This window comes from Bicyclus anynana, chromosome 23, assembly GCF_947172395.1.
Source record: "Bicyclus anynana chromosome 23, ilBicAnyn1.1, whole genome shotgun sequence".
Classification (NCBI taxonomy): domain Eukaryota; kingdom Metazoa; phylum Arthropoda; class Insecta; order Lepidoptera; family Nymphalidae; genus Bicyclus; species Bicyclus anynana.
Window position 1 is genome coordinate 11,760,142 of NC_069105.1, and position 13,449 is coordinate 11,773,590.

A 13,449-nucleotide genomic window follows, 5' to 3' on the forward strand; every position below is an offset into this window, starting at 1 on the left:
GGTTACGGGCTCTTAGTCTAACACGAAAGTGTAACGCGAATACATGACCTTGCTTCTTACTTCTGAGTTCTGTCAGTTGCGCAACCGTGAGGGCGTATTACGGAACATGCAGACATTTATAATCGTTTGATTTGGTACAATCAATATTCATTCATTTTATTTAAGATTGTGTGTAAAATCTATTGTCCGAAAAATATATACCTACTAACAATTTGATTAAAATCTACCAACAGAACGTAAAATTAATAAAAAAATATCTCTTTGTTATGTGGTATTTGCTTAGACCATTATTAATGGTATTATGGTTTTTGCAAATAAGGGTATTTGCAAAAACCCTAATTTGCTTTTTAATTTTTAGCAATTTGCTTAATAAGTACCTTTGCAACCTTTGCGAGAGTAGCTTATTTTTTCCCAAAAAATCTATACTAATATCATAAAGCTGAAGAGTTTGTTTGTTTGTTTTATTGAACGCGCTATTATCGAGGAAGGCTATAGGCTATGTTATATTTTTTTAAAAATTAGAGATCGCTCCTAAAACTCCAACGATGTAACGCAAGGGGTACGAAAGTTTTGTTTACATGGCGTGCGCTGCAAAACCTATTGATGTTAGAATAAGATACTAGTAAGAACAAATATTTACATAAATAATAACTGTAACAAACTGTGTCGTATCCGTGATAGAGCCTTCGTGAGCGTAATGTATCCGGTAAAGTAAAGCGCACGTATCCGATGGTTGTTGGTATCTTTCGCAACCCTTTTAGTTACATTTTGACGACTTCAGGCTCGCATTTGGAAATATACAGCAGATTGGATTTTCTGGAGATTTAGGACTCAGTGGAGTGCACAAGGTTTTTAACTAAGGTAAGCATTAGGTATACGATTATAAAAATAAAAATAAATTTTATATACCTAACAATAAAAATAAAAATAAAATTGTTGCACACCACCATAGGGTACTAAAAATTAGTAATTCTTTTAAGGGTAATTACATACGTTTTTATAATAAACTAGCGGAATTTAGTTTTAGATGGACCCGGTACCCGCACGGTGAATCCATGGAATGCAGATGTTCGTCTCTCAGACTCTCACATAATATAATAATATATGCAAATATTATGAAGATGAAACAACGAGGTGAATGACCTAATACCTAAATTTACGAGTGTATGTAAATTGATTATGGGAGTGTCATTATACTAGTATTAATAAACCGTTAAAATCATTAATAACAGTAGATTTTTATATTGATAATATTGAATTTTATTAAAAAACCAGCAGATGCTCGCGACTTCTGAAATTCGATTTTTGATAAACCCTGCAGTGACCAAAGATTTTATGCTATTAGATATGTTACGTGCCTGCATAATAGCCGCAAAAAGTGATTCGAATTCAGCTACTCCACTGAGCGCATACGTGCACAATTATGTGTTTACTTACATTATATTTATGAACAAATAGTTTTTACACTTCCTGAACATACAACACGATATTGTAGACAATATTTAGGTATTATTTGTTTAAATAACGTTCTTTGTTGACCACAACTAACATCGATATGTGGAAATTTCCTCTTTTAAGCACCTATTTTTTCATGACCTAGTAACACATCTAACAGTATTTAACATCATTGTTATTAGATATGCTATGTGCCTGCAAAGTGCCCGCAAAATGATCGTGCACAATTCTGTGTTTACTTACATTATATTTATGAATAATTTTTTTTTTTTTATTCTTTACAAGTTAGCCCTTGACTACAATCTCACCTGATGGTAAGAGATGATGCAGTCTATGATGGAAGCGGGCTAACTTGTTAGGAGGAGGATGAAAATCCACACCCCTTGGCCCTTTCGGTTTCTACACGGCATCGTACCGGAACGCTAAATCGCTTGGCGGTACGTCTTTGCCGGTAGGGTGGTAACTAGCCACGGCCGAAGCCTCCCACCAGCCAGACCTGGACAAATTAAGAAAATCTCAATCTGCCCAGCCGGGGATCGAACCCAGGACCTCCGTTTTGTAAATCCACCGCGCATACCACTGCGCCACGGAGGCCGCCGAAAATAGTTTTTACACTTTCTGTACACACAACTCGATATTGTATACAATATTTAGGTATTATTTGTTTAACCTACTGTCGTTGTTTACAAAACCACTAAACAAAATTATTCAATTACCTAGCCACATTTCTGTGCCTCATTTGAGACGCTCTAGTGACATATCTGATTGTATAAAATCTTTGTTCTTAGGCGTAAGAAAAACTCATTCTCTCATATAGGATTCGAACCGAGGACTTCGTGAATAGTAATCACATATACTAACCACTAGAGCTAGGAGGCAGTTATTATTGTCAATACTCCGTTCCAATTTAAATGAACTAGCAGTTAAGGCGTTGTGTAGACCGCCTTGAATTTAATACTCAATTTCCTTTCTAAACGCAAATGTCTGTGGGAACATAGGTACATAATCGTAATATTATCCGGTGACCGATGTGACAGATAGACACATTTGTGGACTTTTTTCATATATTTATATACAAAAAATTGTTTTTTAGGGATCCGTACTTGACATGAAAAAACGAAATCGGAACGGAACCCATATAAGATCACTTTCTCGTTGGAACATAGGTACATAATCGTAATATTATTCGGTGACTGATGTGACAGATATATTTGTGGACTTTTTTCATACATTTATATACAAAAAATAGTTTTTTAGAGATCCGTACCTCAATAAGAAAAAAACGGAAAGGAACCTATATGTGTAAGATCACTTTGTCATCCGTCTGTCAAGATTCTTTATTTCTGGAATGCGTGTAGATATGAAGTTGAAAGTCAAAGTCAAGTCTAAGGTCCCATAAAGTTGTGATAAAAATTAAACTTCTAACTTTACGTAGGTACTTAAAATAAAAGCATCTAGCGCAAAGACTAATACTACTAGAAAATTGTATCATGTATCATGTAAAAAATTGCATGAGTATGTACCTACATTAAAAACGTGAATACTTTACAGTTTTCTAGTAGTATTAGCAGTAAAATTCTTTAGGGTAGGTATGGTATACCTTCCCTACATGCAAAGTGAGGAAGAACTGTTTATCGTATATGGGATATACGATAAACAGTTAGGTGTGGAATATCGTTATCAGTAATTTTGCGCATTACTTATGTTATGAAAGTGCTAACTTCATCTACGGAACCCTTCACTGCGCGTGGTCTGACACGTACTTCGCCGGTTTTTTTATATTATATGATAGTAGCGACGCTATAGTTACAGATACAGACAATAGTATCGTTTGTAGATTTATGAAGTGTATAATAATAATAGAGACGATTATTATAATAGATAAGTAACTTTATCGATTATTATTGATCTTTGTAATACATTTTTTTTATTCATGGAAGTAATTATTAATTTCGCAAGGTTGCTCAACTGCCTCCGTGGCGCAATTGGTTAGCGCGTTCGGCTGTTAACCGAAAGGTTGGTGGTTCGAGCCCACCCGGGGGCGAATTCTTTTGATTTTTTTATTTTTATCTAATATTTGTTTTTTTTATTTTATTATTTAATATTGTTTTTCAACTATTTAATTAAATCAATTTTATATTTTTATTTTTTTCTAAATATCAGCTCAATTATTGTTTATGGTTAAAATATTATTTAGTACATTTATATCCCGCGAGAGTTATACATAATTTCGCCGTATACACACAACCTTCGATAGCTCAGTTGGTAGAGCGGTGGACTGTAGAGGAATTGTCACTGATATCCATAGGTCGCTGGTTCAAATCCGGCTCGAAGGAATGTTTTATATTTTTTCTTTCTCTAACTTATTGTGATGTTTGTATTATGATGTTGTAAATAAAATAAAACTTTTTCGTTTCTACAAAAATTTCAAAGTAGTGGAATTGAGTTTTTAGATTTAATTACCTTTCTATACAAAAGATTTTTAAAGAAAACGGTAGAATCAAGATACTTTAATATTATTGTATTTAGTTGTATATGTAAATTATTATAAAAATAAACTTGTTAGATTTATTCACTTTAATAAATTTTAATAAAATCCTAAAAAAAAAAATAAAAAAAAAGATACTCGTATACAATTGCATATTTTCAATCTTTTAATATATTGTTAATGTATTTCGCGCACACAGTCACTATCCTCGGTAGTATAGTGGTAAGTATCCCCGCCTGTCACGCGGGAGACCGGGGTTCGATTCCCCGCCGGGGAGAATACTTTTTTTAAATTTTACATACATTTTAATTTTTACTATTTTGTTTCCCTATGAAAATTTCAATTCGAATTACCAAAGCAAACGTTAATCACACTAATATTATAAAGGCGAAAATTTGTGTCTAAGTTTGTTCCTCCTTAGCGCTGCGCCTACTGAAGCGACTTGGCTGAAAGAAATGGAAATAGATTTTAACACTGCTACTTTTCATCCCGGAAAAATCCACGGTTCCCGCGTGATTTGTGAAAACAGAATTCTACTCAGACGAAGTCGCGGGCGTCCGCTAGTAAACAATAACTCGTAACCTTTGTATACCTCACGACATCGTAAACAAGTAACCATCGACATTATCCTAAAACCAACGCTCGACCACACCTCAATACTTACATTGCACGTTCACGCGGCTTTGTTTACTATAGCCTTAGTAGAACCTTCACCTTTAGGGGCAGAAACGGGGGCAGAACGCGCCGTTCACTTCCTTGAAATTGTAATTAACCTATGTTTTGTTGAATTCTACATTTTTGTATTTGATATTGTATCGGTAACATTGACAAATGTTATTGAATTTATCTAGAAATATTGGAAGTATAATAAAATTGGTTTGGTGTGTTGGTGGGGGGATTCGCTGGATACAGGCGACTCAGGATCGTCATGTATGGAAGTCTCTACAAAAGGCCTATATGTCCTGCAGTAAACGTTCATCATAATTTAAGATTATGAGAATATTTTATAGAGGTGAGAATTAAGATAAAATGACTTTTTGTTTGTTTGTACGTTACGATATAAAAAAAAATTATTCGGGTATCTCTACGAAAATGGAAATTACACGGGTTAAAGAGGGGCGTACAGTACTATGGTGAAAAAGAAAATCATTGTTTTTTCAATACCTGCGGAACCATATAGTTGAATTTGCCACAGAAATAAAACGGTCAATGACCCATGTTGTTTATTAAAATATTTGTAGACAGGTAAAATTAAAAAAAAATCCATAATTCAGATAACAGTATAGAAATTAATTATACACGATCCAAGTTCGATGGACCCCGACGATTATACTTTTTATGGAAGTCGTCTTAAAGGTCAAATTTTTTGGGGCCTTTTTTGTTGATAGCCATATCCGCTTCAATAGCAGCGGAGACGACCTTTAATTATTGAGATATTTTTGTATTGTTAAGAATGTATTTAACATAAATTTCTGAACTGTAGCTCCCAATACGGTTTTTTTCTAAGACTTTGGAAAATTTGTTTTTTATAAAAACTCGATCACACTCTCATCTATCGAGTTCAATTGGGCTTTGAAATTATCCAGGGACCCACTCTGTACACACACATTTTCATCCAAATCGGTCAAGCCGGTTCGGAGTTACAGGTAGACGTACCTACCTACAGAAAACCTACGATAAGTTTCATAAGTTCCGAAATTCAGTTGAGACAATATTAATCGAACCCAGCGGTCATACAATTATGTGCGCCAGAAAAATTGTCAAGTATGTGACTTGACAATTTTTCTGGCGCACATAATTGTATGACCGCTGGGTTCGGGGATAAAATATAGCTTATGACATTCACAAATAACGTGGCATTCCCGTGGCCAAAGAAATTTCAAAATCTTTTCAGTAGATCTAGAGATTACCCCTACAATAGCACAAACTTTACCTCTTTGTAATATTAGTAAGTATAGATTTAACCTCGACATTACGACTTAATCAATTACCTATCAACTAAATATAAACTGATGAATCCTTCACTAAAAATAACCTTTGATAGTTCACCTAACACAATCAAGGTTTCATTACTAATAAAGATCTAAAATATTTATGTAAAACACATTAAAAAAAAAATCATTTTCGAAATTGCTTTTTTGCCAATCAAATCAATTCAGTATATTCATTGTAAACCTGAAAGGTCATTGCCAATGGTCTATTTATCTTTTTTTTTTTTAATTTTCGTAAGGTACTCGTAATATTAATGTCGTCGTGAATCCTGTACGATGTTTAACGTATACTCGTGTGAGCCCTCATTCGCACGAGAGTTTTTATAACGGGCGTTAAAAAAACGTTCAAATATAGTATGAAATTAAATGAAGGATTGAAAATTGAAAATGTAACACTGCTCCAAAAAAGGCGTCGTGTTTTAAAAACGCTGTCGTGTGAACATATAATAATGGGAATGCATTTATTGTATTTGAACGCTTTTAACGTCCGTTAAAAAAGCTCTCGTGCGAATGAGGGCTTAAAGTCTGGAAAGTTTGTCGATAACACTCCTATGATATGCAGGCGACGGGCGGAAAGACTGCGCGGGTGTGAAATCGTGCGTGCGGGGAAGTGACGTGCATTTGTGGGTTTTTCATTCATCGCTACACGCCCCCCGCACGCGCGCAACATCGGGAGTGTTACAAACGAAGTCGCCAAGGTATAGTCGCAGATAGCCGCTTGTTACAGACTTGAAAGACCTTTACCCCTACAAAAGACCATAGCTGGGCACCGTTAATGAAATAGTTAACTTCGTTAATCGTTAATCCGATACAAAAAAAGTTAGCTTCGTTAAACGTTAAAGCGTTACATTCCGGAAGAATTAACGCAAGTTAACGTTAATCGTTAATCCGTTAATATGACTGGTTAATATTGCATTTTTAAATCATTGTGTGAGATTGGAAATTTACCATTGGAAAAATAAAGGTGAGCACTGAGGAAAAGTGCCATCATTTGTTTTTAGTTGATTTTATCAATAATTTTAACATACATATAGTAATTTGTTGATTTATTTGAAAAAAAAATCTTTCATAATTTCTTACTTGTCTAAACCTGTTAATCACGTCGCGCGGTAAATAGTAGGCATTGGATTAACGATTAACGGACTTCTGCATATTAACGGAAGTTAACGGGTCCGTTAACATTTTTAAAAGTTAACTTAAAAGTTAATCCGTTAATCAAAATGTTAACTTCGTTAATTAACGATTAACGGATTAACGAGTTAATGCCCAGCTATGCAAAAGACCCATGTCTAACAGTAAACTGTAAACATCGCTGGTGAGATGATGATATTGTTTAGGTTTCAGAGATGACCGTGAATCGACAAACCGACTAAGATAAAAACCGTCATAAGTTTAAATTACGTTATAATATAAATATTTATTTACTGGCACTATTAAATATATATAATATATCTTTTTTAGATATTTATTTAAATAGGTAATAACTACTATTTTACCACAGGCCATATAAATAACTGTTTTATTGATATACATAATTAATCTAGATCAGGTTTTTAATATTTCCATAGAACGATGAACTCTTCTAATTAGCTATTTTATTTTCTCTTAAGACTTAATAAAATACATTCTTTATTAAAATGTTACGAAACAAGCATTTAAGTGTCCTTAAATAACGTCTTAAATGCTAAATACCCTAAGGGGAAGGAAGGGGAGCCGAAGAGGGGATTTTGAGATATTACTCAAGCGTGTTACCTTGCATTTTGTTGAGTACTTACACAAAGTATAAGCCCTTTATTGCTTAAACTAAGGGCGACTCAAAAGCCTTCGAAATACTCAATCAGCACGTTAGATTCAAATAAGGAGGGTTAGTGAATAGTCAAAAGTGAGCATTTTGAAAATCTGACGTTATGAGTATCTACATTAGGCTATCTGTGAACTGTCAATGTCAAAGTCGGTCATTGAATGTCATTTTTAATTGTCATTGTCAAAAATCAAATGTCAATAACTGTCACTCGCTTTCATTTTGCTTTTGTATTGTTTTGCGGCTTTTTATTTGTAATTTGTCTATTTGTCTAAAAGCGAAAGTGTTTCTTTCTATTTCTCGTGATTCATTTAATTTGTAAGATCTCATGGAGAGTTGCTGTGGAGCCAATGTGTGCTGCGTGTTGTTTAGATACATATAAGCATAACATGTATCTGTGTTTCTTCTTCCTCCATGCATTCTCTGCACAGAGGATTTTTGGTCTATCATATTATGTTTTCATCTCATTGGTTTAGATTTTTGGATTTATGGATTTACTGCCCAAAAATATTTTGTACTCAAATGGAATGCCTACTGGAGTAGTCCAAACTAGGCGTTTTCTTTAGTGCATGCTGTGATAAACAATAATTGCCATAACTTATATATTTCTTTATATTTTATTGTAACCTAAGGTATCCTGTTTAAATCAGTAAAAAAAATTGATTGTTATCAGCCATTTTTTAATTGCTTTAAGAGAATTTGGAACCACTAATTTGATGACCTTAAGTTGATAATGTTACATTCCTTAATGACTACTATCACATAGTAATTATAACAATTGGCTCTGACAGCATAAAGTGCACTTTGAGGCATGAGGATCTATATTTTCAGGTCAATAAAGATGACATTGTGTGTCAATCATGCTGGAATCGTGCTAAGATTGTATCCGTTAATGGAAGTAGGCCAGACGAGTCACCTTTGGGACATCGAAGAGTATGCACACTCTGTGGTCGTTCTCTTCTGCGACGGATTAGATGCCATCAACTTAAGACAGGATCAGACCAAGATTGCCAAATAATTGAAGTTGTGAAGGAATGGATATTACCACGTTTAGTTAGTACATTATTTAGTTTACAATGTATTTATTATTGTTCTATATTAATATTATAAAGAGCTAAATTTTTAGATGTATAACATTGAAGAATTTTCAAAAATTCTTTAACCATTACAAAGCCACATTATTAATGAGTGTCATAGGCTATATTTTCTCTCTGTATTTTCATGGGAACTGGAAGTATGCAGGTGAAACCGTGAGCGTTGGTTAGTTATTTATATTTATTAACAGCAAAATGAGTGTAGCGTTGGTATCGGTTGGTAGTCTTCTATAAAATTATACCAATGACACATTTGAAATGTATAATTTATTTTTAGGTGGGTGTTTTTTGCATTCTCTGTCACTCCTGTTGGCTTAGAGCAACAAAAGCAATCCGTCACCTTCATTTGGGCCTCTCTAAATCTGCTGCATCTCCAAATGCAATCAGTGAACCATATTCCCATGAATCTGTCATCTCTGCCACTCCTGAAGATCAAAGGACATCAGAGCAAGATTCTCAACTGTTACAAGAATCTCGACCAGCACCATTGCAAGAATCTAAACCAGCAAACTTGCATGAGTATCAACCGGTACTATTGCAAGATTTTCAACCTACACCAAAGCAAGAATCTAATCTGGCAACACTGCATAATTGTCAAACGACACCAAAGCAAGAACAAACTGCAACAACTGTACCAAATGCTCGTGCTAATACAATAGATTTACCAGATTACTTTCGACCAATCGAAACAGAAAGACGATGTTTTGTTGACAGTTGTAAACGAAGTCAGAGAATCAGGCTGACTCTTTTAATGCGAAAGCAACTACTGAGAAGGTACAACTATTATGTGCCTCCTAATAACAGACTATGTGATTTTCATATGAAGTGCACGTCATGGGATTTTCTCAGCAAAATCACGGTTAAAAACACCATCAATAGTTTTACTGCAAAGCAAATTCAAGATATGATGTGGTTGAACATCTCTGATGTTAATTTTGATGATGAAAGTATGAAAGACCGTATTTCTAACGGTGTCATGTTTCAATTTGTCAGTGTTACAAATGTCGGCAAAGACAAAGACTTACATTAAGGTCTTGAATAATATTTTTATTGGGTTTTCATTTTTCCTACATACCTACACAGTGGTGATGAATTTCTGAATTGGTTAGAATTTTGCGGTTGAATTGGTTATAATTGGGCGGTTAGATCTATAAACATGTGAGTTAACAAAAATCTGCTAATTCCAAGTGAATTGCGCGAATGGTGAAAGACAACATACTGGAATGGGCGTAGCCAGGATTCTATCTAAGAGGGGGCAGCTATACTTAAATTGAGTATTTCACATTTCTAATTCATACTGACCAAACCAGTTTTTTACGGCCGAAACTGTAACCGATTTTCAGCTTCAGCCTCAGTTTCGGTTTCGGCCGATTTTCAGCAGAAACGATTCTTTCTTTTAGCGCATTGTCATGAAGCTCAAGTAACCGCTCTGCTGGGCAGGCTAGGGGGGGAGGGGGGGGGGCAGCTGACACTCTTGCCCGTACCTCGCTTCGCCCCCCATAAATGACAAATGGGGACAATGAAAAAAAAGGGACATGTTTATGTCCAAAAAATTACAAATTTTAAAGTATCAAAAAAACTAGTCTATTTGGACACCTGATCTTCAAAAAAATTTAATCAAGTTATATTTGAAAAAATCTCATAAAATCTCTGAATAACTTGGAATTTTTGTTGTACATAATCAGGTATTATTCGTACCTATAGCTCAAGTAGGAATGTTATTTCAAAAACCGATTGTAAAGTACCTAAATCCGCATTGTCAAGTGCTTATATGTGATTTTATATTCTTTTCATTTAAAGTAAATAGGCACATCAAATTTGTATAAAAATCGCATTACTAATCATGAGATATCTATAAGTAACGATTTTAGCGTCTTTTGCATTTTTTTATCTGCTAGCTAAAAGGTTACAACACTCGTAAAATTGAGTATGTAAAGCGCTGTCACATATAAAGAATAATAGCACAGCAATTAAGAGGCGTCATTAAATCTGAAAGGTCCTGGGTTCGAACTTCGACCAAGCAGGCAGTGCCGGATTAAGGTAACTTGGCCCTAACCAATCATACCCTGTGGACCTCCTATACTTACATATAATCATCATTATCAACCCATATTTGGCTCACAGCTGAGCACGGTACTCCTCTCAGAATAAGAGGGGTTAAGGCCAATAGTCCACCACGCCCAATGCGGATTGGCAGTCTTCACACACGTACGTATCTCACGATGTTTTTCCTTCACCGTTTGAGACACGTCCTACCTACGTTGCTCGATTTTTCATCTTAATCTTCTCTGGGCCGCCCTAGAGTAACGTACGTCCTGTACAGCTAAAATATTAAAGTTTGAAATTTTTTTGACACAATTTAAGGTACCTAATTGTATTGATTGCGAACTAAAATACTATCGAATTTCAGAGTCCAGTGATTTGGGACTGAGTGACTGCAAAAATTCAATAGCCTACTGGCAGCAAATTCGTAAATCCGCCACTGAATCGACGACTCTAAAGCGAAACGAACCTTTTAGTACAAAGCTGCTTATTCTAAGCTAACTACCGGACAATCAAAGAAATGTAAAAATCTTTTATTTTTTACAAGTTGATGATGCAAAGTGTAGTGACTTACCTACGGCTACATAATTGGTATTGAATAGTAGTTAGGTAATATGTACAAAACTTACCCATGTCGTTATTCAAGTAAATAGGCTCTATACAAAGTTTAAACAAAGCAATAGACCCATTTGAAGAAACCATAGGTAATTTCAATTTCAATTTCAAAAGGAACCCAATATGGGCATGATCCAACTGTGGTATGGTTGCTAATGTAAGAACATTATTAGTAAATTGCGACTAGTACCTATTCATTAGTTTGGCAATATCTGGATTATGGGTTCGATTGCCAGTTAGGGTCAATTTAGGGTTGGATACGAGAATTTTTTAAAATGGCTTAGATATTCTGCTTTTCGGAAAGCAGGTTCGACTGAGAAAAGCATGCAACAAACTCAACAGCTGCTCTTTTAAAATATATGATTATCTAGATAAATTTAATTGTTATTTCTACTTCTGCGTGAAGATAAAAGACGAAGACGATCCAATTGCCTCCAAGTCCAAGCATCTTTGTGGTTTGTAACTTTATAGTTGTACGAACAAACCAAAGATTACAGTGTATTATTGAACAAACCACAAAATATTACAATGCTCCTGGTTACAACTACTAGAAAAAACTCTAATGCCATCTATAATAAATCTTGGAAATTATTTGAATATCAATACTCAATACGATATGGACCGATAGATGGCAGTCACTAGTCACCGATAGATGGCAGTTAAATGAATTGTGAAAATAATATCACATTTTGTTTAACTGCCATCTATCGGTGACTAGTGAAATTAGAACCCATACTCTCATACAGCGCCATCTATGATAACGTTGCAAAGAGTAATTGCTTCAGAACATCGTCAACAGATGTCGCAGTTAGTTCCAAGATTTCATTTCAACGAAATATTACCATTTTCTTTCATCCACCGCAAAATTCCGTGGGGAAAAACCAACTTTCAATTTTAATGTGCTTTCAACAATAGAATGGAAATATAAACTTTTATTTTTATTTAAAGACGTTAACTTTTGAATGCATTTAATTATGTTAGGTAAGACAATAATAATATTAAGATTACAAAACAGAAGAGGATATTGCGTTAGCTTGGAAGGAGTACCTATAGCCAAATCATATAATAAGATTTAGCATGGCATTGTGTCGGAGTGCTAAATAGCTTGCCGCCTATGTCTTTTTCGGTGAGAAATATCCTACAATCAGAAAATACCTGAAAGTCAAGTTAGAATGTGGTTAGAATATTAAAATCCATAATTGATTTGAGCTGGGAATCGAACCTAAGACTGTTATAGTTATATCAAGGCGTTACCAACATCACTAGCAATGCCGCAGATGGAGAATTAGATATTTTGAGATTGCAATAAAAAGGAAGAAATAAAATATACTTAGCAGAGAGAGTTAATAAAATTAGTACTTACCTATATATTTTATGACGTTGGGGTCCTAAGGTGCTGGAAGTAATAGAATGGACCCCGCACTAAAAAGCGCGGTGTTGGTCGACCCCCACCAGGTGGACTGACGACATCAAGCGAGTCGCAGGGATTCGCTGGATGCAGGCGGTTCAGGATCGTGATGTTTGGAAGTCCCTACAAAAGGCCTATGTCCTTTAGTGGACGTCCATCGGCTGATATGACGATGATGATCTTATGCCTCTAATTTGTAAATTTACATGGTAGTAGGTATCTATTAGAATCATTCTTCATTCAACAAATACTTAGATAAATGTTATTAAGGTCATGTTGACATTTTAAACTTTTAATTGTTAGAAACTGTGTAGGTGCGCTTATAAAAAAAACATCTCCCATCTTATTAACATCAATCTATGTGGGAGGCCACTTAAAACTTGATTCCCTAAAGTTAAACTTTTGAACCGTGAAAAATACGATCAGATTGTACGCAGCAGGACATGACGTAACCATAAATAAGTAGTCCCGGGGAGCATTTTCCGCAATTTTTCGCTAATCGTGGCGCCTTTTCTCCCTCACCCGATTGGTGAATGCAACGTGACGTCATCGCG

At 34.9% G+C, this 13,449-nt stretch overlaps 1 protein-coding gene, 1 long non-coding RNA gene and 3 other non-coding genes across 7 annotated transcripts; all 5 read left to right on the plus strand.

The window, feature by feature from the left end:
* Positions 1 to 3,425: 3,425 nt before the first annotated feature.
* Trnan-guu (transfer RNA asparagine (anticodon GUU)) lies at positions 3,426 to 3,499 on the plus strand. The gene has a single exon. It is a non-coding gene; the product is annotated as a tRNA-Asn (tRNA).
* A 203-nt stretch (positions 3,500 to 3,702) lies between these two features.
* Trnay-gua (transfer RNA tyrosine (anticodon GUA)) lies at positions 3,703 to 3,791 on the plus strand. The gene is given in 2 exon segments: positions 3,703 to 3,739; positions 3,756 to 3,791. It is a non-coding gene; the product is annotated as a tRNA-Tyr (tRNA).
* Positions 3,792 to 4,148: 357 nt separating this feature from the next.
* Positions 4,149 to 4,220, plus strand: Trnad-guc (transfer RNA aspartic acid (anticodon GUC)). The gene has a single exon. It is a non-coding gene; the product is annotated as a tRNA-Asp (tRNA).
* A 3,716-nt stretch (positions 4,221 to 7,936) lies between these two features.
* Positions 7,937 to 10,269, plus strand: LOC112054116 (uncharacterized). Of its 3 annotated transcripts, none has more exons than XR_008252061.1 (3): positions 7,937 to 8,367; positions 8,567 to 8,788; positions 9,107 to 10,269. XR_008252061.1 is itself a non-coding variant. In XM_052888772.1 (3 exons), the coding sequence occupies exons 1-3, from the start codon at positions 8,150 to 8,152 to the stop codon at positions 9,857 to 9,859; spliced, it is 1,002 nt and encodes a 333-aa protein (XP_052744732.1). In that variant the 5' UTR covers positions 7,939 to 8,149; the 3' UTR covers positions 9,860 to 10,269. The 3 variants fall into 3 exon arrangements, 1 of the variants encoding a protein (XP_052744732.1); XM_052888772.1 differs by having other exon boundaries at positions 7,939 to 8,176; XR_008252062.1 differs by having other exon boundaries at positions 8,035 to 8,053.
* A 43-nt stretch (positions 10,270 to 10,312) lies between these two features.
* LOC128199414 (uncharacterized) lies at positions 10,313 to 11,583 on the plus strand. The gene is made up of 2 exons (XR_008252063.1): positions 10,313 to 10,869; positions 11,240 to 11,583. It is a non-coding gene; the product is annotated as an uncharacterized LOC128199414 (long non-coding RNA).
* Positions 11,584 to 13,449: the final 1,866 nt, after the last annotated feature.